The sequence below is a fragment of the Gossypium hirsutum genome, chromosome A05, assembly GCF_007990345.1.
Source record: "Gossypium hirsutum isolate 1008001.06 chromosome A05, Gossypium_hirsutum_v2.1, whole genome shotgun sequence".
NCBI lineage: Eukaryota > Viridiplantae > Streptophyta > Magnoliopsida > Malvales > Malvaceae > Gossypium > Gossypium hirsutum.
Window position 1 is genome coordinate 10,174,029 of NC_053428.1, and position 24,121 is coordinate 10,198,149.

General features: G+C 34.7%; 3 protein-coding genes and 1 pseudogene across 3 annotated transcripts; 2 read left to right on the plus strand and 2 right to left on the minus strand.

Annotated features, from left to right (window-relative positions):
* The first annotated feature begins 7,427 nt into the window (after positions 1-7,427).
* On the plus strand, positions 7,428-9,748 carry LOC107960768 (basic leucine zipper 34). The gene is made up of 5 exons (XM_016897051.2): positions 7,428-7,885; positions 7,974-8,064; positions 8,142-8,268; positions 8,530-8,637; positions 9,477-9,748. Exons 1-5 carry the CDS (start codon positions 7,458-7,460, stop codon positions 9,746-9,748), a joined length of 1,026 nt encoding a protein of 341 aa, XP_016752540.1. The 5' UTR covers positions 7,428-7,457.
* Positions 9,749-12,064: 2,316 nt separating this feature from the next.
* On the minus strand, positions 12,065-13,547 carry LOC107961325 (myb family transcription factor MPH1). The gene is made up of 5 exons (XM_016897487.2): positions 13,040-13,547; positions 12,838-12,914; positions 12,711-12,747; positions 12,518-12,608; positions 12,065-12,409 (listed from the first exon to the last, which is right to left on the minus strand). Exons 1-5 carry the CDS (start codon positions 13,260-13,262, stop codon positions 12,334-12,336), a joined length of 504 nt encoding a protein of 167 aa, XP_016752976.1. The 5' UTR covers positions 13,263-13,547; the 3' UTR covers positions 12,065-12,333.
* Positions 13,548-15,093: 1,546 nt separating this feature from the next.
* On the plus strand, positions 15,094-17,949 carry LOC107958538 (pentatricopeptide repeat-containing protein At2g30100, chloroplastic). The gene is made up of 2 exons (XM_016894351.2): positions 15,094-16,333; positions 16,858-17,949. Exons 1-2 carry the CDS (start codon positions 15,602-15,604, stop codon positions 17,629-17,631), a joined length of 1,506 nt encoding a protein of 501 aa, XP_016749840.2. The 5' UTR covers positions 15,094-15,601; the 3' UTR covers positions 17,632-17,949.
* Positions 17,950-18,663: 714 nt separating this feature from the next.
* On the minus strand, positions 18,664-23,401 carry LOC107958537 (inactive receptor-like serine/threonine-protein kinase At2g40270; annotated as a pseudogene).
* Positions 23,402-24,121: the final 720 nt, after the last annotated feature.

The window sequence follows — 24,121 nt, forward strand, 5'->3', positions numbered from 1 at the left end:
CGAAATTTTCCTCAATTTAGTCCCTAAAACACAAAACTTATAGCTTACTTTGCAATTCAATCCTTATATCTATTTTAACTTGAATTTCATTCAATTAAACCCCTATTTCATTTTTTTATTCAACATGAACAATATTTAGAATTCTAATAACTTTCAAAATATTAATTTAATTTCATCAAAACTTTGTTCTAAAGCTTTTAAAACATTAAAATTAAGTAAAAAGGGCTAAATTAATTTACCTATTAAACTTTCAAACCTTCAAACCCTAATTCTCCCTTTTTCTTTTCTTTCTTCTTTCTTTCTTTCCTTCCCCTGCTTTTCGTTTGCCTATTCTGTTTCTTTTCTTTGTTCTTTACTTTATTTTCTTTCTTTTATTTGTTTTAGTTGCTAATAATATATTATAATAATTTATTTATTATTTATTTTTTTACCATCCACTTGTCAAAATTATACTATATAACTAAGTAAAAATCTTAGATTTTTTTACTCCTTTGCCGCCTCATCTTCCCAAATAGGCTTAATTCCCTATTTGGTCCTTATTATTTCCTACTAATTTATAATTAAACTTTTACTCCTTATTCAATTTAGTCATTTTTACTAATTACTCTAAATTAAGCTAAATTCACCTAATTTAAACCTAATCAAACACATCGCTAAACTCATAAATATTTCTAGTAATTATTTCGAACTCGATTTACTAAGACGGAGGCCTGTTAATGTACTTTTCCGATGCCCGTGAATTTTGGGTCATTACAGTCCAAAGGGAGACCCGCCAAAGATGAATGTGCCTTTTGTCGTGAAAAAGGCATTGGAAAAAGAATTGTCCTAAGTTATAAAAGGGCAAGGCTATTTCTAATGCATGTGTAGCGGAGCATGATGAGGAGTCAGACTTTAGCTTGGTTGGCATGGCAATGGTATGTCAAACGGATGAGTGGATTTTGGATTCGGGATGTACTTACCATATGTGTCCTAATAAGGACTGGTTTTCTAGTCTTAAAGAGCTAGAAGGTGGAATTGTTCTTATGGGCAATGATAGTGCTTGTAAGACAATGGGAGTAGGTACAGTCCAATTGAAGAATCACGACGGCTCAATCCAAGTCTTGACAGATGTTCGCTACGTACCTAGCCTGAAGAAAAATTTCATCTCATTAGGGGCCCTAGAATCTAAAGGGCTCGCAATCACTTTGAGAGATGGATTACTAAAAGTAGTAGCTGGGCAATTGAAGGTGATGAAAGGCACAAGAAGAAATAACTTGTATTTTTTAAATGGAAGTACAGTTATTGGATCAACATCAACAGTTTCTACAAAAGATGTAGATTCAGAGGCTACTAGATTATGGCATATGCGATTGGGACATGCTGGTGAAAAAGCTTTGCAGACATTGGCGAAGCAAGGCTTGTTGAAAGGTGCAAATTCTTGCAAAATGGAATTCTGTGAACATTGTGTTCTGGGCAAGCAGAAGAGGGTAAAATTTGGTCCAGCAATTCACAATACGAAAGGAATTCTGGACTATGTTCACAGTGATGTGTGGGGACCTACCAAAGTGACTTCTTTGGGAGGTATGCACTATTTTGTTACTTTTGTTGATGATTATTCAAGAAAAGTATGGGTGTATCTAATGAAAAGAAAAAGTGAAGTTTTGGATGCATTTTTGAAATGGAAAAAGATGGTGGAGACTCAGACTGGTCGAAAGGTCAAACGACTTCGATCAGATAATGGCACTGAGTACAAAAATGATCCATTTCTACAAGTATGTCAAGATGAGGGCATTGTGCGACACTTCACTGTTCGGGATACACCACAGCAGAATGGGGTGGCAGAACGCATGAATTGAATTATACTGGAGAAAGTTCGATGTATGTTGTCCAATGCTGGATTGGGCAAGGAATTTTGGGCTGAGGCAATTATATATGCGTGCCATCTAATTAACCGTTTGCCATCAGCTGCAATAAATAGAAAAACTCCTATGGAGATGTGGACTGGTAAATCTGCTACTCATTATGATTCTTTACATGTATTTGGTTCCACTGCATATTATCATGTAAAAGAATCTAAGTTAGACCCAAGAGCAAAGAAAGCATTATTCTTGGGTATAACTGATGGAGTAAAAGGATATCGTCTCTAGTGTTCTGATACAAGGAAGATTATTTTTAGTAGAGATGTGACTTTTGATGAATCAACCATGTTAAAGTACAAGGATTCACAAAAGGATGACAAAACCAGTAGTACTTTACAGCAGGTGGAGCTTGAAAAGGTTAACGATGATCCAGCTAATATTGGAGGGACAAATGATGAAGAGGTTTCTACCCAAGAACCTCTACAGCAACAAGATTCAATTGCATATAAAAGGCCAAGAAGAGAGATTCGTAAGCCTGCTCGCTTTGATGATATAGTGGCCTATGCACTTCCAATTGCAGATGATGATGTTCCTTCTACTTACACAGAAGCAATAAGTAACCCTGATGGTGTAAAGTGGAAGCAAGCAATGAATGAAGAAATGCAGTCTCTTCATAAAAATAAGACTTGGGAGTTGGTGACACTACCCAAGGGAAAGAAGGCAATTGGATGCAAATGGGTATATGCAAAGAAGGAAGGATTTCCTGATAAAAATGAAATTCGATACAAGGCTAGATTGGTAGCAAAGGGTTACGCTCAAAAAGAAGGAATAGACTACAATGAAGTGTTTTCTCCAGTTGTGAAGCATTTGTCTATTCGGATTTTGCTAGCCTTGGTTGCGCAATATGATCTTGAACTAGTTCAGCTTGATGTGAAGACCGCGTTTTTACACGGTGATTTGGAAGAGGAAATCTATATGACTCAGCCAGATGGATTCAAGGTTGCTGGAAAAGAAAATTGGGTTTGCAAACTGACAAAGTCGCTTTATGGATTGAAGCAATCTCCGAGGCAGTGGTACAAGCGATTTGATCAGTTCATGAAAGGGCAAAGGTATACAAGAAGCAAATTTGATCATTGTGTGTATTTTCAGAAGCTACAAGATGGAACTTTCATATACTTGCTCTTATATGTTGATGATATGCTAATAGCATCTAAGAGCAGAGTTGAGATTGAAAGATTGAAGACTCAACTCAATCTCGAGTTTGAGATGAAAGATCTAGGAGAAGCTAAAAAGATTCTCGGCATGGAAATATGGAGAGATAGAGCTCATGATAGAGTTAGCTTGTCTCAGAAGCAGTATTTGAAGAAGGTACTACAACAGTTTGGCATGAACGAGCAGACAAAACCTCTAAGTACCCCGTTGGCTTCTCATTTCAAGCTTTCTGCACAACTATCTCCTTCGACGAATACGGGACGAGAATACATGTTGCAAGTTCCATATTCTAATGCAGTGGGTAGCTTGATGTATGCAATGGTGTGTACAAGACCCAACATTTCACAGGCAGTTAGTATAGTGAGCAGGTATATGCATAATCCTGGAAAAGGACATTGGCAAGCTGTGAAATGGATTCTACGGTATATTCAGAAGACCGTAGATGTTGGATTACTGTTCAAGCAGGATAATACACTTGGTAAATGTGTTATTGGGTACGTTGATTCTGACTATGCCGGTGATTTGGACAAGCGAAGATCAACCACCGGTTATGTGTTTACACTTGCTGGAGGACCAATAAGTTGGAAGTCTACATTACAGTCTACTGTTGCATTGTCAACCACAGAAGCCGAGTACATGGCTGTAACAGAGGCTGTAAAGGAGGCTATTTGGTTACAAGGTATGGCTAAAACCTTGGAATTGGTTCAGGAGCATATTAACGTGTATTGTGATAGTCAAAGTGCTATTCATTTAGCAAAGAATCAAGTCTATCATGCACGTACAAAGCATATCGACGTACGATTCCATTTTGTGGGGGAAATTATTGAAGAGGGGAAAATTTGTCTTCAGAAGATCAAGACCGCAGATAATCCCGCAGATATGATGACCAAGGTGGTAACAGCAACCAAGTTCGAACATTGTTGGAACTTGATTAATATCCTGCAAGTTTAACAGTTGAAGAATGCACTATCAAGTATTGTTGTCAAAAGCAGAAAGAATTGCGTGAAGATAAGATTATCCTAATCAAATCTTCAAGGTGGAGATTATTGGAACCCACCCATTGTTTGAAAAGTCAAAAAGGGTGGGCACCGAAAGTAGAAAGTAAAAGTTGGCATGGGATAATTGCAATTTTGGTCCCTAATTGTATAGGGACATTGCAAGTTGATCCTTGAACCTCAACTATAAATAGGCTTAACCATTTCTTACTTTCTTCATCCCATAATTGCCATTCTCTATTTAAGGCATTATTCTCTCTCCCTATTTGTAAATTTCACTTGTAATTTTTGGAGTGAAATATATTTGGTAGTGCCCGAGGACGTAGGCAAAATTTGCTGAACCTCGTTAAAATTCTGGTGTTCTTTATTATTTATTTTGCATATTTTGTGAATGTGATTGTAGTGATTTATTGTGCTATTAAATTACGATAGAGGGATATTCTAGCTAGGAAAGACTTGGTATTTAAGTGATCTTCGTGATCTACCTCTCTTTCCTGGGAATTGAACTTAGTGTGATTTTTCAGTACAATATTTTTTCTCTTTCACACGCTTCCGTGCAACATATATTTTAATTTCATACTTTGATCCCTTACGTCTGGGATTTAATCTGTATATTTAATTCAATAGATTTTGGTCATTTATTTTTCTAATGGCATTAGTTAGTTCAAATATTTAATATATTTGTTAATAAAATTAATCTTGTTTAGAATAAAAAAGTTGATATTCTTAACTATTCCGATCACAATATTAATGTGAATTTTTCTTTAATACACCTTTCTAATGGATTAAAAAAGATCTATTTTAACATAATAAGTTGGCACGGATATATGAAGAAAAATTCTGCCTCTACATTTTAACTAGAGTTATTAAGAGTTTGACCATTTTGAATAAATAATGATCTTATAAAAGTCTATGAATTATATTATATTACATTAAAGAAAGGATACTAAATTTTAAATTTAAACATAGTAATAATAATTTAAGATAACATTTTATTATTTTATTTAATAAAAAATTGATGATTTCCTTTTGTTTTTAACTGAATTTTTAATCAATAAAAAAATATCAATTATTATAATTACTTCAAAAAATGTATCAAAATTTTAATAAATAATTATAATAATATTAAAGTTATATAAGAAAAATTGAAATCCTGCTTGTGAATAAAAGTTTGGGATGTCACCCGCAGGTGCACGTGTGTTTCCATTCCTATTTTTAATGTCCCTTCACTACTTTGTTGGTGCTTTGGTCCAGTGGTGAAGGAGGGAGTTGATGCTTCTTCATTGTTGGTATTTAGAAGGAGCTTCTTCTATTCTGTATTAAGGAATGCAAAAGTACTCTTGTTTTGGTGTTTTGTATTGTTGGGTTTGTTAGTAGAAGTCGTTTTTAGGCGACGTTGTGCATTTCCTTTTTGTTTGACTGACCTTCTGGCTAGGTTTTCTTTTTGGTTTAATATATTTGAACTTGGCTGAGAAAAAAAAAATCATCTCAAGCTTATAAACAAATGAATTTCATGGCGTAGCAACTTAATAAAATTCATTTCCCATTTTCAAAAAATAAAAATAAAAAATAAAATTAATTTCTCCATAATTCCGTAATTCATGCAGTATTTTGGTAATAAATTGGCACTATGATAATAATTAATTATACAAATACTTTGCAATTTCGAAAATATAAACTTTGAAGATCGCAATTTTTAGGAGGAATAATAAAAAATTCTCAACATAAAATCAACTTGAAAAGTACCAAAAAATATATAAAAAAAACTGTAAACCGAGAAATGCCTAAATAAAATTAGATTTATGATATAAATGCATAATGGTATTTTAAAGATTATTAAAATCATTATTATTATTTTCGATCACTAAAAATAATATACATTTGGCCACGGTAATTAAAATTATCTACAACAAAATATATAAGAATATTTTAGGCAGTTAAAACCGTTATCACTCTCACTCACTAAAAAAAACACATATTTTGATCGATAAATTGTTTGAATAAATTCATAATTATATTTTAATTGACCGTTAAAATAAATTAGATTTACAACATAAATGCATAATGATATTTTAACGATCATTAAAATCATTATTATTATCTATCACTAAAAATAATATATATTTGGCCACAATAATTAAAATTATCTATAACAAAAAATATATATATAAGGATATTTTAGTTAGCCGTTAAAACCGTTATTACTTTCACTCACTAAAATAAACACATATTTTGATTGATAAATTGTTTAAATAAATTCATAATTATATTTTAATTAACCGTTAAAACAAATAAGATAAATGCATAATGACATTTTAACAATGATCATTAAAATCATTATTATTATCTATCACTAAAAATAATATATTTCTACAACAAAATATATAAGAATATTTTAATTAGCCGTTAAAACTGTTATTACTATCTATCACCAAAATAAATACATATTTTTATCGATAAATTATTTAAATAAGTTCACAATTATATTTTAAGTGAAAATGCATAATGTTATTTTAACGACCATTAAAATCATTATTATTTTCAATAAAAATATTTTTTATACATAATTATTTACAACAAAATCTATAATAATATTTTAATTTACTGTTAAAACCTTTATTATCATTGATCACTAAAACTAACATATATTTTTATCGACAGATTGTTTAAATAAATTTACAATGATATTCTATTTGACCGTTAAAATAGTTATTTTTTTCAACCATGTATATTTCAATAACGATAGTTAACAGCTATTATTATTATCTATTTTCAAGTATTTTTAATATTTTAAAAATAATATATATATATTTTGATACATTTCTAAATCCAAACAACAATATAACTTCAAATTATTCAAAAAAAAAATTAAGTATAGCTTATAAGGAAGCATCCGTGGCATGATTTAGGTAACTAAATGCTTTAATTATTAGGGTTTGAGGAGTTTCAAGTGACAGAACATTGTTTTTCCATTTATGGACTGTGCCTTTTATTACATTAAATTAGAAGGGTATTATTTACCTTTTTTAGAGATGTGAATGACTCAGCTTCATGAATTGAAAGTTTTTAGAATTACCAAGTTATCCAATAGTCGACTGGTTTTATGGGGGTAATTTGGTGTTTTCAGTGGGTTAAGGTTAAGCAAAGGGCATATTAAACTTGAGTTTTGCTTAAAACTACCAAAAAGCCAGTAACGGCTGGAACAATGTGAACTCCATATATGGTAATTAATATGGTTTTTCAGTATAAATAGACAGCTAAGGAAGCCTCTTAATCACACACAAGTTAAATCATTACAGGGTTAGTTTGAGTAGGTATTAGTGCAAGTCTTCTTGTAAGGTTTCAGTTCCCCACTAATAAACTGATGGTTTTTTGTTTTGCAGGTGGATAGTAACCTTAGCGTGTTGAAAGCATGAACGGAAAGAACAAAATGATTGAACAGCAAAAACCTGCTGCTGGCTCTGGATCTGGCTCAAGCTCAGCCTCAGCATGGCCAAAATATTCCATCGGTGCCAGTGCCATTCCTACCCGTTTCAGCTTCATGAAGCCAGCAAATCTTCCTATCTGCCCTACTTCATTTAACGGTGTGAACCCAAAACCCTATTCCATGAATCAGGTTGGTGGTGCAGGTTCCAGTGCTGGGGCAATTAGCAGTGCAACTAAGACCAGTTTCTTCCAAGGTTGCCATTCCTTTGCCATGAGAAGTGAAAAAAACAACACAGATAAACCCCTAATGCCTCCAGTGGAGAACTCTGCCAGAACTGAGGCCAATGTGGATGTTGTTCAGGTTCGTGGGGGTCATCTCCCGGAACAAAACATGGACCCCAAAAAGCTTAAACGGTCAGTTCTTTTCTTTAACCTTCCTATATACTTCCTTTAACTTTTGTCGAACAAGCATTTACTACTCCTCTTTTGTCTTGTTGTATAGGGTCATTTCAAATCGTCTCTCTGCTCAGAGATCAAGAATCAGGAAGATTCAGCGTCTCTGTGACATGGAAAAGAAGGTACAGTCTTTAGAGGTAAACTTCATCTCTCTCTACCTTCCCTCCATTTCTAATTATTTTCTTCAATCCATCAACATCTTAAACTTTTTCAGACACTAGTTGCTGTGCTCTCCTCTAAAGTTCAACGAGAAAAAGACAAGCAATTCTTGCTGCGAATCGAGCAACAAGAATTGCGGGAACGTATTGAAGCTTTCGCTAACCGCGAAACTATGGTGGATGGTAAAGCACTTCAATTGTCTCCTCATTTCACTGACAAAACTTTTGTCTTCAACTAAAAAAAGATGGAACAACATCAATTGTTAAAGAAATAATAATTGAATACAATGATTAAATTAAATAAATATAAATCGTATACAATTGTATACTATGAAACTAAATTGATTTTATGTTGGTGTAATTGGATCTGTCTTCCTACATATAAAAATCACTCTTATATGCATATGATCTAAGTATTGTTTTTTTTTTTTTTTGGGAATGCAGCTCGAATCGAAAAGAGAAGAGCGGAAATTGAAAGCCTGAGGCAACCGCAGTTCACTTCACAACAACAACAAATGCAGGTGCAGACAAGGCATGCTAATTCAAATCAAGGTAGAAAAGAATTCGGCTGATAATATAAACCGACGTATTATTTTCACCATCAATATATTAAAAAACAATAAAATTTAACATGGTTAATAAAAAAATCACAAAAAAAAAATAACCGAAGGCGAAATGAAAACCTTAAAAGCATCGCTGGCCAATATATTAGCATCGTAAACATTTTAGGAGTCAAAGTGTCACGCATGCTTGGAGGTATTTGTCAGAGGAAATGATTGATATATCTTTCCATGCAGTTACCTCCGTTTTGTTTGTTTCTCTGCAAATTATTTTAAAATCTTAATTCCCTTTAATTTTTAATTTACATTTCATCTCAATTCCTATCTGCCTAATTCACATAAAATTTAAGATATTAAGATCGTTTATTTATCTTGAATCAGTCATTTTTACAAATTATTTTAATCATATATACCATCTAAATAATTATCTCTGTCAATTATAATTTTACTTTCATACTTTATATCAATTTTTCATCCCTAAATTTCATGTAGAATCAATAATTGTTTTTCTCTCCACTTTATCAGCACTTTTTCATATTTAATTTTGTAATCATACTTAACTTTTTGATTAGTTTTAAAGATAACTTTGATCTTATATAATTTTATATATAACATTTTGATTTGATTTAATTTTCACAAATTATTTATATAATTTTTTATATATCATCATTTTAACATACACAAATAATCATTCCTATTTAATATAACTTATCTAATACAAAACTAAGTGAACCTGTTCATTTTTGTAACGCGAAGGCAAATATATACATGCAAATGGAGAGCTATATTTTAACATGAACAAATATGTATGTATGTATATTTGTTGTGCAGGTGGTGGTGGAGACGGAGACTACATGGGGAAGGAGATCAACAGGCTGAATCAACTTAGCTTGCATCAGAAAAATCCTGGGGATGTTATGATGCCTGATCGGCAAACCAGCGGAGGACAGCTCCCAAATGTGGGGTTGGACCAATATGGAGTGGGAGAGCTGCAAAATCTATTCCTCTGTGAACCAAACCCACAGCAGGATGGAAGCTTTGACTCGGACATAGAAGAGATACAGCAGATCCTCAACTTCGATCCTCGCGATGGCCTCTTGTGAACTCATGCTTCTTTCAATTGCATGCCAGCCCTTTTCTCCGCAATCCTTTCGTTAATTTCCTGTTGCATGTCTGTCTGTTTTTCTTTATTTTCAATAATCTCCTGGTCTTCTGTTCTTGTTTTTGTTTTTTTTGTTAGGAAAAAGAATATCATGAACTTTTATATGATTTTAATAGTGAATACCTATATCATTGTTGATTTCCTTTAAATTTTGCTTCTAACTATGGATGCCATAAGTATTAATCTTCAATGTAAATCTAGGATGTACAAGAAACTATTTATAAACTCTTCCCATGACATCATTCATGATTTTTTTCTAATTATGTATTGACATTTCAGTAAATTTTTTCATGTCATTGACATATAATTTTGATAATCTTTTTTACTTTGAACCCTAAACTTAAATACTAAACCTCAAACCCTAAATCACAAACCTAAACCTGAAGCCTAAATTTTGAACCTTGAACTTGAATTCTAAACTCTAAATTTAGGGTTAAAAGTTTAGAGTTTAAGGTTTGTTTGTTTACTTATTTTTTGCTCTAGAAAATAATTTATATTAAGATGATTTTAAAAATTTTAATTTTTAAATATCAATAAAATAATGACACCTCATTAATTTTTTAAAATATAAAATTAGTATTATTCACTTATCTATATTTAATATGTTATCCAATCCAAATTAATTTTAGTTAAAACAAGTAATTCAAATTATTGAAAAAACGTTGAATGTTAGAAGCATTTGTTTTTATTTTAAGTTTCTTGATCTATTTTATAATTTTTTTTCCATCGTATCAAGGTTGTAATTTAAATTTAAAAAAAAAACCAAATCTATCGAAATTGAAAAGGAAGAAACTGAAGCTCTTAGTAGCCGTTTTACCACTAGTTTCTTCTTTTCCAATTTTAATAGATTTGTTTTAGTTTTTTTCAAAAAAAAAATAAACAATGTTTTGATAGGTTGGGACAAGAAATTTATCAAGAAACCAAAAGTGAAAAGAAGTACTGCTAATGCCATTTTTTTTCAATACATTCAAATTTTTTAAAAATAATTTGGATTACTTGTTTTAATAAAAATTAAATTGAATTAGAGAAATATATTAAATAGGGAGCAACTTATTGTCTGTTAAATATGACTAACAGTATAAATTTTAAAAATTAATGATTATTTTATTGATGTTATTTCCTTCCTATAATTGTGTTCCTTCTTGTTTCAGCTTCCAATCTTTATTATACGAAGACATCCACATGACCATTCTAGGGTTTTGGAAGTAATGTAAAGATAGAGACCAGCCGGGGCTTTTACTTTTATATATCTGATTGCTCTACTTTTCTTCCAAGCCATAATTTACTAAATAACCAAAAGGTTACTAGCTAGACGAGTAAATGTGTTGTTTTTTCCTCCCATAACTCTCCAACTATCAAATATAGCTGGGAAAAAACAAAGACTTATACGGTACTATAATACTTACAGCTGATGGTGCTGAAGAGTATCATGGAAAACAGAGAACAATAATATACTTAGATAAAACTTGGCCTCCGAGTAAAGGCAATTCAAATTTTATTGCAAAATTTTAATGAGCTTGGAAAATAGACTGCATAAATCATGAATATTATATTAACCTTTCGCCTTACCTCTTACTCTTACTGTCAGACACCAATCTCAGCCTTAATTTAGATATTAGCTGTGTGTTTTTTTTTTGGGGTGAGGTTAAAAATAGTGGTGATAATAAAATTAATTATTGTAATGGTGAGATTAGAAATAATGATTAGGTGTGTGTTTGGATTCAAATGCAATTGTACTGATGAGAATAAAAAATAATTATTAATAATATAATAGAAATTTTTAAAATTATTTTACTTTTACTAAATTATTAAAAATATGTATGAATTCATTTAATAAAATATTAAATTTATTTATCATGTTTATTAAAATATTTTTTTAATTAATTAATATTAATTTTATAATTATAAAATAGATTTAAATACTATTTTATAATAATAATAATAAAACAATCCATGTCTTACATGTGTATATATCATCAACACAAAATAAAAGATTAAAATTGTAAAAAAGAAAAATAAAAACAGTTTGACTGGGATGGTTTTTTTTCATTCCAATAGAAAATTGAAGTTGCACTGAGGTGAGGTTTTTCAAACGTGCCTTGTTGATTGTTTTTGTGTCGTTTAGATGGATGAAACTATATATTTATATGATATGATTATTGCTCATAAATGTTATATCATAGGTAAGTTTTATGTATGTTGACAAGTACCTTATTTTAGATTTAATACATGTTTATACGATGTGAGTTTGTCTATATGATGGTGTGCGAACCCATATCATATGGTTTCATAATGTCAAGTTCTACACAGTTCACATTGAAAGGAATAATACCTTTTTAAAATTATTCTTCCCTCTTCCGAGCCACTTGTTTGAAAAAGAGGGAAGAATCAGTGTTGGCTGCACTTCTGCACAATCATCAATTATATCTTGAAACCCTTCTATTTCCCTAACAGGTTGCTGACTGAAGATGGGGTTATTATTCATGTAGACAACCTCATTCCTTGCTTTTGAACCAACTTCTTTAGTCATGTCTGAACGGCAGAAACCGAGCTCCTTCTGCAATTTATGCGATTTCCAGCAAATGCCCTCCATGAAATATCACTATATATAGATATTAATGACAGAGATGTTATCCATTAGGCTTACAAAAGAGCTAAAATATCAATCTCTCGAAGCAACACTAGTCAGATAATTTAATACATTCTATACCTGATCACTCTTTGATCTTGAAGCATGGACTGGTACCGAAGATTTTGAGAACAGTAATTTACACTTCCCAAAAGATGCCTGTTGTTTACAACTGTCATACTCATACATACAATGGAAGATAGGTCAAGTATTAGAAATTGAAGAAATTAACCCAAAATATAAATTTTGCATTTTGTATGACCAAGACTTGTACCTTGACCCTTATCATCAATCTTCTTGCTCCGATACATCTATATGCTCAGTCACCAAAATTGTAGAACAGTTAGAATTATTTACTATCTTCTGTTAATGAATTTAATGTTTTATGTTTTAACACATACCTGCAAATGACTCTTGACATGAGCAATACTAAGACCCTCGATGTTCATTAGTTGCAAGACCAGTTTTGGAGTTGCTCCTACACCAAAGACAATATCAGAATAATTAATGGGTAAGTAGGATCTTAACTAAAGGTTTGAAATCAATATGCCCCCAAACCCCCCCCCCCCAAAAAAAAAAAACAGAGAAATTCAATGATCTTACTCTCTTGGCCGCCAAGTCTCTCCACGGCTCGAACAAAACAAAGATGAAGTTCAGGGGTCCATCGCAGCCTAGGCGTCTTTGATCTTACATATGGCCGCACCCCACTTGAAGCAGTTTCCTTCTTCTCACTGCTGTTGCTTGGGCTTGCACTATTTATAGTCTTACTTATTCCATCATCAGCTTCCTCATCTTCATCCAAGTTTAGTGGATTAATCTTGTGCATGATTGATCTTTCAAGATGGATGCCTTGTGAAAGAAATACTAGACAATTCAAGTACAAGTGATCAAACAGGTTTTAGTAATTCCTCCACTTGTTTTCGTCTCCAAACGGCCGTATTCTGAAAAAGAAGGTTCCATAGCGTTGAAGAGTGTAGAGCTGGTTTTCCAAACTCATCCAAATAGAAAGTACAAACCCTAACACTCAGCCTCGGTGGAAATGTATTTTTCTATATACACAGTGGACCCATATCTTATTCTCTGGATGATTATGACCCATATATGCATGTCATGTCATGCATATCCATGGATGCGGTCATGACCGAGAGTAGCACTAGGCTATGAAATTATATGGGGGTAAAGCAAAAGTTTTTAAAATCAGGCAAACAAGAAGAAAAATATTCACGAAGTAATTATATAGTAACTAGTAAATGCAAGATAAACAACATATAATTTTTATCTGTAGAAAACTATTGCTAGTGTGACAGGAAATTTATTTATTTTTGTTTTATTTTTACAATTCCTTGATGAAAGGTAAAGCTTTGTTTTTGTGACAGATTTAGGCACTGTAATTTGGTGTTTCTTAGCTTTGTAGTAGCAGCCAGTTCTCTCCCTCTTTTATCTTTAATAAAACCTCTTTAGCCGAGCTAAAAGAACCCTGTATAGAGACTAGAAATGGTAAGGGTGTTAAGGAAGACTGTGCTGTTGATTCTTGCTGTCGGTGGTCACGGATCTGTGTTTGTCCCTTACCAATGATCGCTCCTAATAAGAACAAATTAAGATTGTATTTTTTTATATTTTTGTCTTCTCCAGAGATTCTTTAGTCTTTCCTAGAAGATAATAATTTGTAGTATATGATATATGATGGTTTTCGCTCTACATTGGATTCAATGCTTTTCAATATTCTTATCAATTGTATTGGAGGACATCACAGCTTCCATGATCGCTCTTCTATGACCACCACGAAACTTTTGATGGTTTTTATGTGACGAATCTGTTTCTCTTTTTTCTTTTTAACTTCTTCCATGAAGAATTCTGATTTTTAAGGAGATTCTTCTTCAAAAGTTTTCACATGGCATAATGGCCAACAGATGCCGGAGGAGACAAGATAACCAACTGGAAGCTGACTATGATTCGATGAGCAACTATACTAAAAATATATATATATGAAATTGCATAAAGTTATGCAAAAAATATTGTTGCAAATGATGCATATATATATCCATAGATAAGAAATGAAAGATATTTTGCTTGGATTAAAATAAAATTCCAGAAAACGTTCAAAGTTGAGAGGGTCTGTTTTTAGGGGGTGGGGAGACTACCTGCATGTGAAGATCAAAACAGGACAAGCCAGAAATCATAGTTTGATGTGCTTATTGAGATTGAGAAGCTTAGATCAGCGGAACTGTACCAAGCAAGGGTCAACTCCTACTGATCTCTCCCCTTATTTTAATCCATGGGGCATGGCAGGCAGGATGTCAGCTACAGTACACATAATATAATATACTACATGGGAATACATAACTCTTTTTATGCGGATCGAACCAATATCATGGGATGAGTATGTTTGTCTTCTCTCTACCCATCACCTTCCCATGCATGCCATGTATGCAACCATGACCATGATTAATGCACAAAATATTTGCTGGACCCAGCCTAAAATGCTTTAAATACCGAGCTCAAGTTTTTTTGCTTTGTAAATCCTGTCCAACGGGTAGCATGCAAAGACCCAAAATCCATTTATGTGAGGGGAGAGTCAAAATCAGCCTAACAAGTGACCCAAAAAAATCAGGCTAAAAAGAGATAAATAAGCGAAAAGGACTGTCGGCCTCTAATCCAAACCTAGAGGCAAATCCCATAAAAATTGAAAATTGAAGTGATGATTACAAAATTCGCTGATAAGTCAATGTTCGGAGTTGGGACACGTCTCCCGCTGTAAACACTTAAAAATTCAACGAAAGTCACTTCCTTTGTAGCGTTCTGGCCTTCTCTGCTGGAGTTGGTGAGTCGAGTTGCGGCCTTGAAAAAGAAAAACATTGCCCTTTTCACACACCAACACCACCCAATTCCCAATTCCCACACCTCTTTTCTTCATCAAAATTTCTATCCCCCTTCAATTGAGCTCCACACCGTCTTTCCCCCTTTCATGGATTCCTCTTTGGTTTTCGTTTTCCCTTCAGCTTCTCCGTCTGTAACTACCCTGGGTTTCTGCTTGGATGCCGAGAAAGCGTAGGAAAATATAAGAAAGAGGAATCTTTTGACTCCGACAGTTTGAAAAGTTTTGTGTCTCTACCTCTTTCTTCAATTCAATTATCTACGCAACCTGACGCTTCGCATAGCCCACCGATGGCTTTTGCTCGTGGGTTCACCTCGTTGACTGAATTATCTCTACCTTTTCATCGGCACCGCTTTCTGCCTCCTCAATTTTATCAAACTTTCTTTTCTAAACATAGTCTTGGAAGAATTTCAACTAGGATCTGTAACCACCAAATCCCGAACTTTGTTCTTAGAAAAAGACAACCAAAATTTAAGAATTTCACGTCGGTGGAGTTGGACCAATATGTAACGAGTGATGATGAAGATGAAATGAGTGAAGGCTTCTTTGAGGCAATTGAAGAATTAGAGAGGATGGCAAGGGAGCCCTCTGATATTCTTGAAGAAATGAATGATAAGTTGTCGTCAAGAGAGTTGCAGTTAGTTCTAGTTTACTTTTCTCAAGAAGGGAGAGATTCTTGGTGTGCACTTGAAGTATTTGAGTGGCTCGAAAAGGAGAATAAGGTTGATAATGAAACAATGGAACTCATGGTTTCAATTATGTGCAGTTGGGTCAAGAAGCTGATTGAAGGAGAGGGTGATGTGGATGATGTGGTTGATCTCCTTGTGGACATGGACTGCGTGGGGTTGAAACCGGGTTTTAGTATGATTGAGAAGGTGATTTCGATGTACTGGGAGATGGATAAAAGGGAGGGGGCTGTTGTGTTTGTGGAGGAAGTTTTGAAACGGGGAATTTCATATGAAGATGATGATGGTGAAGGACAGAAGGGAGGGCCGGCTGGTTATCTTGCTTGGAAGATGATGGTATGCTATCTTAAGCTTTGATTATTAGTATTTAGTTTTACTAGTTTGTAAGTTCGAGATTGAATTTGCTGTTCCTTTAGAGTAATAGGCAAATGATTGAATCAAATTTGCTTGTTATTTGCTGATTGAATTGTTTTTCTTCGTTGCTACTATTGTTGTTAGCTTGTTTATTTTCCCTTCTTATTCTTGTAAATAATGGTCACGGCTGTTTATGCTTAATCATTTGTTAGTATTTCTAGTTCATGTTGGTTGCCTGTATGTATGGTTTACAATCGAGTTGGAAAGCAAAACTATACTTTAACCACCATGTTATTTGGTCGGGGCATTTTTCTTTTTCTGTGCTGAAATCATAAAGCTGATTGTTGTGGTTTCTTAATTGGGCACCATCGTTCTTCATTTTACCCTGCATTGAAAGAAAATTCTCAATTTCTCACAGTTTTTTGCTATTCCATATGTATCTCTTACTGTAACTCTTTTTTTTTTTGGATTCTATGTCAATAATCAATTTACCTCTGTTCTGCCAGGTTGAGGGTAACTACGTGGATGCCATCAAATTGGTGATCAACCTTAGAGAATCTGGGTTAAAGCCTGAGGTTTACAGCTACCTCATTGCAATGACAGCAATAGTCAAAGAGCTTAATGAATTCACAAAAGCCCTGCGGAAGTTGAAGGGTTTTGCAAGGTCTGGCTTGGTCGCTGAACTTGATGTGGAAAATATAGAGCTTATAGAAAAGTATCAATCTGATCTTCTTGCTGATGGAATAAAATTGTCTAATTGGGCAATTCAAGAAGGAAGTTCTTCAATTAATGGGTTGATTCATGAGAGGCTTCTTGCTATGTATATTTGCGCCGGTCGTGGACTTGAAGCCGAAAGACAGCTGTGGGAAATGAAGCTTGTTGGTAAAGAAGCTGATGGGGACCTTTATGACATTGTTTTAGCTATCTGCGCTTCGCAAAAGGAGACAAGCGCGATATCACGGTTGCTTACTAGAATGGAAATTTCAAGCTCTCTACGTAGGAGGAAAACTTTATCCTGGTTATTAAGAGGTTATATTAAAGGAGGGCACATTGGTGATGCTGCAGAAACAGTGGTTAAAATGCTTGATTTGGGTTTATATCCAGAGTATTTAGACAGGGTAGCTGTTCTGCAGGAACTGAGGAAAAGGATCCACCTGCCTGGAAACATTGGAACTTATATTAATCTCAGCAAACGACTATATGATGCGAGTTTGATTGGACCTTGCCTTCTATATCTGTATATAAAGAAATATAAGCTTTGGGTTATAAGAATGCTTTGAAAACTGAGGAATGGAATTTTTATTATACTTTTGAGTGTCATGTATTTACTGGAAAAGCATAGGAGTTTTATGAACCTGAATTTTAGATAGCAATGTAAGGGTGCTCAAATATGCAGACCAACTTTGAACACTACAAATACATGGTGAGCATTTTGTTCTTTGGGTCATTTAAATACTTGTATAGATTGTGCCTACTGTATGCGTAATGAATTATTTCCTCTTAATGTAAGTAATGAAACCGCCTAGTGCTACAAGTATGTTCTTGTATTAAGCTTCTCCCTTTTATCCCTTGAATGTACACGTACATATTCTCTATTACATTACCCTACATGTTACTTATCATCAGCTTATGATCTGTTCTGTTGTAGTCTAACCATTTTATCTTTACCTTAATTCTTTGGTAGTTGTTACAGCTCTTGCTAGAACAAGCTGTGTTTCACATTAAAACAGCTACGTCCATAGCATTCTAATGGAACTATTTTACCACAACCACGCCTTCGGGAGCTTCTCGTTATTTACTTAATAATGTTTTGTTTGGTTATTAAATGTTCTTCTAGTAGAGATTACTGCTGTGGCGTGAAATTTGCCGTCAGCTAAGCTCCAACTTAAGCGATGTAATAAGTGGGGTTGTTCAGGATTATTGACAGTGTGGTATCACCTACATGAATATGTTACTCTTTCTATCTTTGGCCTATGAGATCCTTTTTTTTCACTCTTCTGGAATCTAGTGTTGTGGATTTACTAATTTTTCTCTTCTGAAGATTAGAATGAATCAACCAGACAACTGGTTGGCAGGTGTTAGCCAGAGACAGCGATGACTGAAATTACAGTAAAACATTGAACTGGTAAATCATCGTGTGGCTTCACTTTGGAATTTATCAAGCATGTTGCTAAGAGGGGAGGTTTGGTTTCAGGCTTTCCCCTACAGAACTTAACAAGTTCTATGCCAAGGTTCCTATAACATCTTAATTTAACAGTTCAGGCTTGATGCAGATATCTCAGATTGGGAATACAGGAGACAGAGGGTAGAGGTAGAGAATCAACCTTTATTCATCTCCCAAGTTGCTACTGGAAATTATACAACCCACTTTAGCATATGAATGAACCAATGAGGAAAACGAAAGAACAAAAAGAATGGGGAAGTAGCAACAAACCAAGGCTCACTCGCAACTCTTCATCTCTCTCAATTATATACAAGGAAAAAAAATCATTTCTCTTACCAGGCATTGGATTAGAGAAAGTTGAACCTACCCGAAACTCCACTGCTTCGAAGCCCAACAATTAAAAGGGAAGGGGAAAAATTAACTTTATTCAGGTTTCAACTTGCTTCTGTCGACAGGATTTCAAGCTCAGCCCACCAAAGGGGAGATAGTTTTGGCGTTGCTCCCTCAGGTCCCACTGCTGTTATCTCTTTTAAATTAGCTGCGATTTCTCTCATTGTTGGTCTCTCTTTTGGATCAGGATTAACACAAGTTTTAATCACTTCAAACAATTTCTCCACCTCATCTTCCTGGAAATATTTAAGAGTTGGATCCATCATTTCTTTCAAGGGTTTATCCCTTTTCAAGTAGTCTGAGGCCCAATCTGCAACACAGCCATTGTCTATTGAATATGGGATCCTACCGGTTATCATTTCAAACAATATTACCCCAAAGCTGTAAATGTTGCTTTCTGCATCTGCTGATTGGGATTCTAAGAACTCCATGGTAGCCAATCCCGCCTTGGCTGCGGTAGCATTACTCAAGAAGCTGAAATCAGATATTTTGGCAGCATAGTCTTCAGTCAGATACATAGAGCTAGACTGCAGGTTTCTATGGGCAATAGGAGGAGTTAGCTGATGCATGTGCTCGAGGCAGTATGCTATCCCCATGGCTATTCTTAGTCGCATCCCCCAGTCCAAGTGCTCGGCTTCTTGTACTGCATGAAATCCAAAATTCAGCATCATCCTGGCCATACCCCATTTGGAGCATAGTCGTCTTATGATATAGATTTAAGTTAAAAGTACTTACTGTGTAGATGCTCAAAGAGTGTTCCATTAGGAGCATATTCAAAAACCATCATCCTTGTGAAAGGCACATTTTCTTCGCAATAGCCTATGAGGTTCACAAAATTCTTGTGGTTCACTTTAGACAAAGCTTCTATCTGAAAGAATGAACATGAATTTGACATTCAGAAATGATCTAAAAGATGTTCAACACTAGAGTGATTAACAATACTACAGTACCTTGTTTCTAAAGTGTGTTTCTAAATTCTTTGACCAATCTTCACGAGATGCAACTGCTGTCGATGTTACGGCTATTTCAACCCCACTTGATAAAGTCCCCTTGTAGACTGTACCTTCAGAAAAGGTACCAATTATATTGCTAAAATCCTCACAAGCTGCTTCAAGTTCTGATCGCTTCAGTTTCGGTACACCTGAAATACAGACGTTAATACAAGAGAAATGCAAATCTATAGACTATGCTGATAGATTGATGTTGGCAACTCCAACCTTGTTTCACCAAAGGAGAAGTCCAATCCAAAATTTTGTACCAAAAGGTGAAAATAGTAGTTTCTTTTTGCATAAGATTTCTATAAATTGCTTACAAGAATGCTATGTTGATCTACAGAAAGTTTCAGCAATTTTTACTGGGTCCACAGACACTTAGAAACAATGGAGAGAGATTATAGAAGAAAGAAAAAAGAAATGCATGGAGAGTACTCTGCTAAAAAGGAAAGATACCTGTGACAAATGCCTTCCGCAGCTGACCACTCAATCCTGTGGCCCAAGGTTTGACAGTAACCACCTTACTGCTTCGGAAGAGGAATATGCCAAGGACCAAAACCAAAACAAACAAGGATCCCCCAATGCTTGCAATCAACATTATAACCATATGATGTTCTGAATCAGACCTCTCATCTTCTATTTGGCTTGGAGTTGAAGCAGGGGAATTGGCTGGGGCACTGTGTGATTGTGGTGGTTCTGAGATAAATACTGGTGGTTCTGCTGGAAGTGGTAAAGCTGGAGTCGGTGCTACTGCAGGTGGAAGTGATGGTGAAGGTGAAGGTGGAGTAATAAAGTCACTGGAGGGTGATGCTGATGGAGGCAAAAATGGTGCCCCCAAAGGAGATAGAAATGGAGACAATGGTGATGGTGAAGGGGACGTTGAAGGCAAACAGACATGATTATGTGCAAGTGAAGGTGGCACTGACGGCCGGGAACCTCTTTTGTTGGCCTTGTGTGCCTTGGAGGGATCTAGCAACTGCTGCAGCCGCCTCCAGAGAGCTACATGTCTTGGCTGGGCGATGTTCCTAAGAATGAGAAGATATCATGAAGCAAATGGGTAATAATATATAAGGAAATGAGAGTTTGCTTAAACTTGAGAATTGGAGCCATGAAAGATATAAAGAAATACAAAGAGACAGATCCTATAAGCCTCAAAAACTCTTTAAGACTTCTTTCTCTGCATATAGTTCTTCAAAACTAGAGATTCTTAATTGAGATTGATTGTTTTCATGTACCATGTAATATGAATTATGGTTAGCTATGAATAGTTCCACGGATGAAGGGATATTTTTATAAATACCCATTTTTCAGGAAAGCATTCTTTGCCTGCATACCTGTTGTTTTTGGCCTTGTAAAAAGAATGAGACAAGTCTAGACAAGACCCAAGGTAATTTTCTTCCAAAGGTTAATAAAGATGCAATGTCGTTTGAAAATAATTTTCTTGAGTTAGATCTCTAAGCTTCTGAATAGTTGCACTTATTTAGAACACTAATAACTTGTTTCTCTTACAATGTTTTAAGATGGATGATGATGCATCACACGCTTACTCAAAGGAAATGGAAAATTTTATGTCAATGTTTAATTGCTCACCGGTGAGGAAAATCTCTGCTTTCACAAGACGGTCTGGCAGCTGCATTATTAATTAGGTGATTCTCATCTACTTGAAATTTAGGAATGAATCTTAACCTCAGGTGCCAGGCTGCCAAGAAACTCATTGTTGTCGAGTAAGCTGCAAGAAATTGGAGAAATGAGGAGTAAATAAAAGCTCCAATAAATAAAATCTGAATGGAAACAACCTGAAAAGAGGATCTTACAGTGTTGTCAAGGAAAGGTTATTGCCAAAATCAGGTGGAAATGGTCCACTAAAGTTATTGCATCCTAAATCCAACACCTCCAGCTCCTTCAATTCCCCAACTTCTTTAGGAATGCTTCCAGAGAAAGAATTGTTGCGCAATATACTGCAATACAAAGTAGAACTAAGAAAATGAGCGTGATAAAGGTGATTTATCCAACTATATATTGATCAACGAGGGAGGCTTACATAGATTTTAAGTACACAAGCTTCCCAACTTCGGGTCCCAGGCTCCCAACAAGGCAAAGATCTTTCAAATTTCTGCAAGAAGCATAGATCCGAGTTCAGGACAGAAATCATTCATAGTTTACAAATTTCAGTGGCGACAATTATCCAGAACATTAACAAGGGAGACAAAGAAAGAGCCCTCTCATTTGTTATTATATGACAAATGTGAACCTATTGCTTTCTGGATTTGCAGAGCACAACACTTTGAACAAACGAAAACAAATGAGGAAATGTGAGAGAGAAGAGAATAACTGATTAACTCACAAAATGACTACTTTTCCATGGGAGCACTTCACCCCGAACCAAGAACACGGATCAATTTCTCCATCATTTTCCTTCCAGTTTGATAAAGCACCAAAAGGGTCGCTCACCACTCTCTCTCTCAACCTCAGCAGAGCCAGGCCTACAAATTAGTATAAAGATAAAACTCTGTTTAAGGCTTTAAGGAACTGTGCTTACAGGCAAAGCTCTAGCCATGGGATATATTCTCTATATATAAATATATACCTTCACCGCTCAAAGACGAGGAAACGCTCATATTCTGATCAAACAGTGATAAAACCAGCATGAACATCATCCTGAACTTGAGCCTCTTAAACCCCCACTGTCCGTCCATGTCCAAAAGATTCTTCGAGCTTTTCCTATCAATCTTCGACAGGGAAAAGGGAATATAAGACATAAGATAAGAGGGCTTCTTGGAGTCTGCTGGCTGCTAGCAAATTTGGACAATAACAGAAGAAAGCGCGTACACATACATAGCGGTGATAAATTAATAAATTTTATTAAAGCCGGGCAAGTAGTTTTTGTAAGTTAAAACCGACATCACTTTTAGTTGTTTTTCCCCCACGTTTATGAAAAGAAAAAACAGAAGAACAATTTATGGAGATCAAAGTCACGGTTCTAACAGCGAGAGAGAAAAAAAGAAGAAAGAAAATGGAAGTTTGGAATTCACTGAATTGTCGTCTTGTTGATGGATTGACTCTCCATGCGTTCTATATTTATAACGCCGTCCTCCGAAACCTTAATCTTCCCATGTGCCATGTGCTTCACACATGCTCAATATTCTTCTTTTTTCCTTTTCTTACTCCTACACCTAAACCTTCTCGTGGTTTGTTTTATAACTTACAAGTCTCTGAAAGATATTGATACTGAGACAAGAAAAGAATTGACAGCCATAAAATTTAGGAAATATTAGAAACCATGATCTCCTCCTCTGTCTGCGCTGCTGTCTGAAATGTGAACGAACTTCATTCACCCTGATCTCGGGACTGGTGGTACAAAAAGGGCCAACCTTAATTGATCAGTTTTCATCGTGTCTGTCAGCTGTTGACATGGTCATTTTCATTACAAGCGTAACACCATTTCAAATTTCAATATCCGGCCTGCACAGCACAAACCGTTCGAACATAACATAAAAATCAATAATTCAACCAAAAGTTCCTCAAGTATTGCAAGGTGGTGCGCCACCATATAATATTTATGTATACAATATATTTATACCCCACATGTATATATATTGCCAGATAGATCAAATAAAGTAGTCAACTCCCAAGATATTAGATGAAAAAGAGTAGTAACCAGTTAGATATGCACATGTGAAACATTAATTTAATGCACCATGATGGGAGTCGTGATTGGAGTGTGGAGAACATGACTTTGAAGCCAAGTTCCAAGGGGCGTGAAGGGGTATTGTCTTCCTAGTATGAAAGATGAGAGTCAGAAAATGATGTTTATGCTTCTATGAAGATGAAATTTGATTTTTCAAAGGCTAAGTTTTACTTTTGCGATTGTCATTAACGTGCTTTTCTTCTGATGATGATTGTAAGTGTTAATTTGTTTGATAATGATGAGGAGATCATAGATCACAAGCATGCTTCTTAAGGACATTGACCCTTCATCTCTACATTTTGTTTGGAATTTGAAAAAAAAAAAGAGCAGCTATCTTTGGCCTGTAGCAATTTTGTTTCTTTCTATACGGTCAAGTTTGAACCAGAACGTCAACTTAGTATTTGAGCTTTAAAAATCATTTTACCACTAAACAGTAGTTTAGTTTCGAGTTAGACTATGATAAATGCTAAATGCAGTAAGAAAACCGAATCAGGAAATTGAATTTTTTTTTGTTAGGTTTTTTAGCTTTGTTTGTT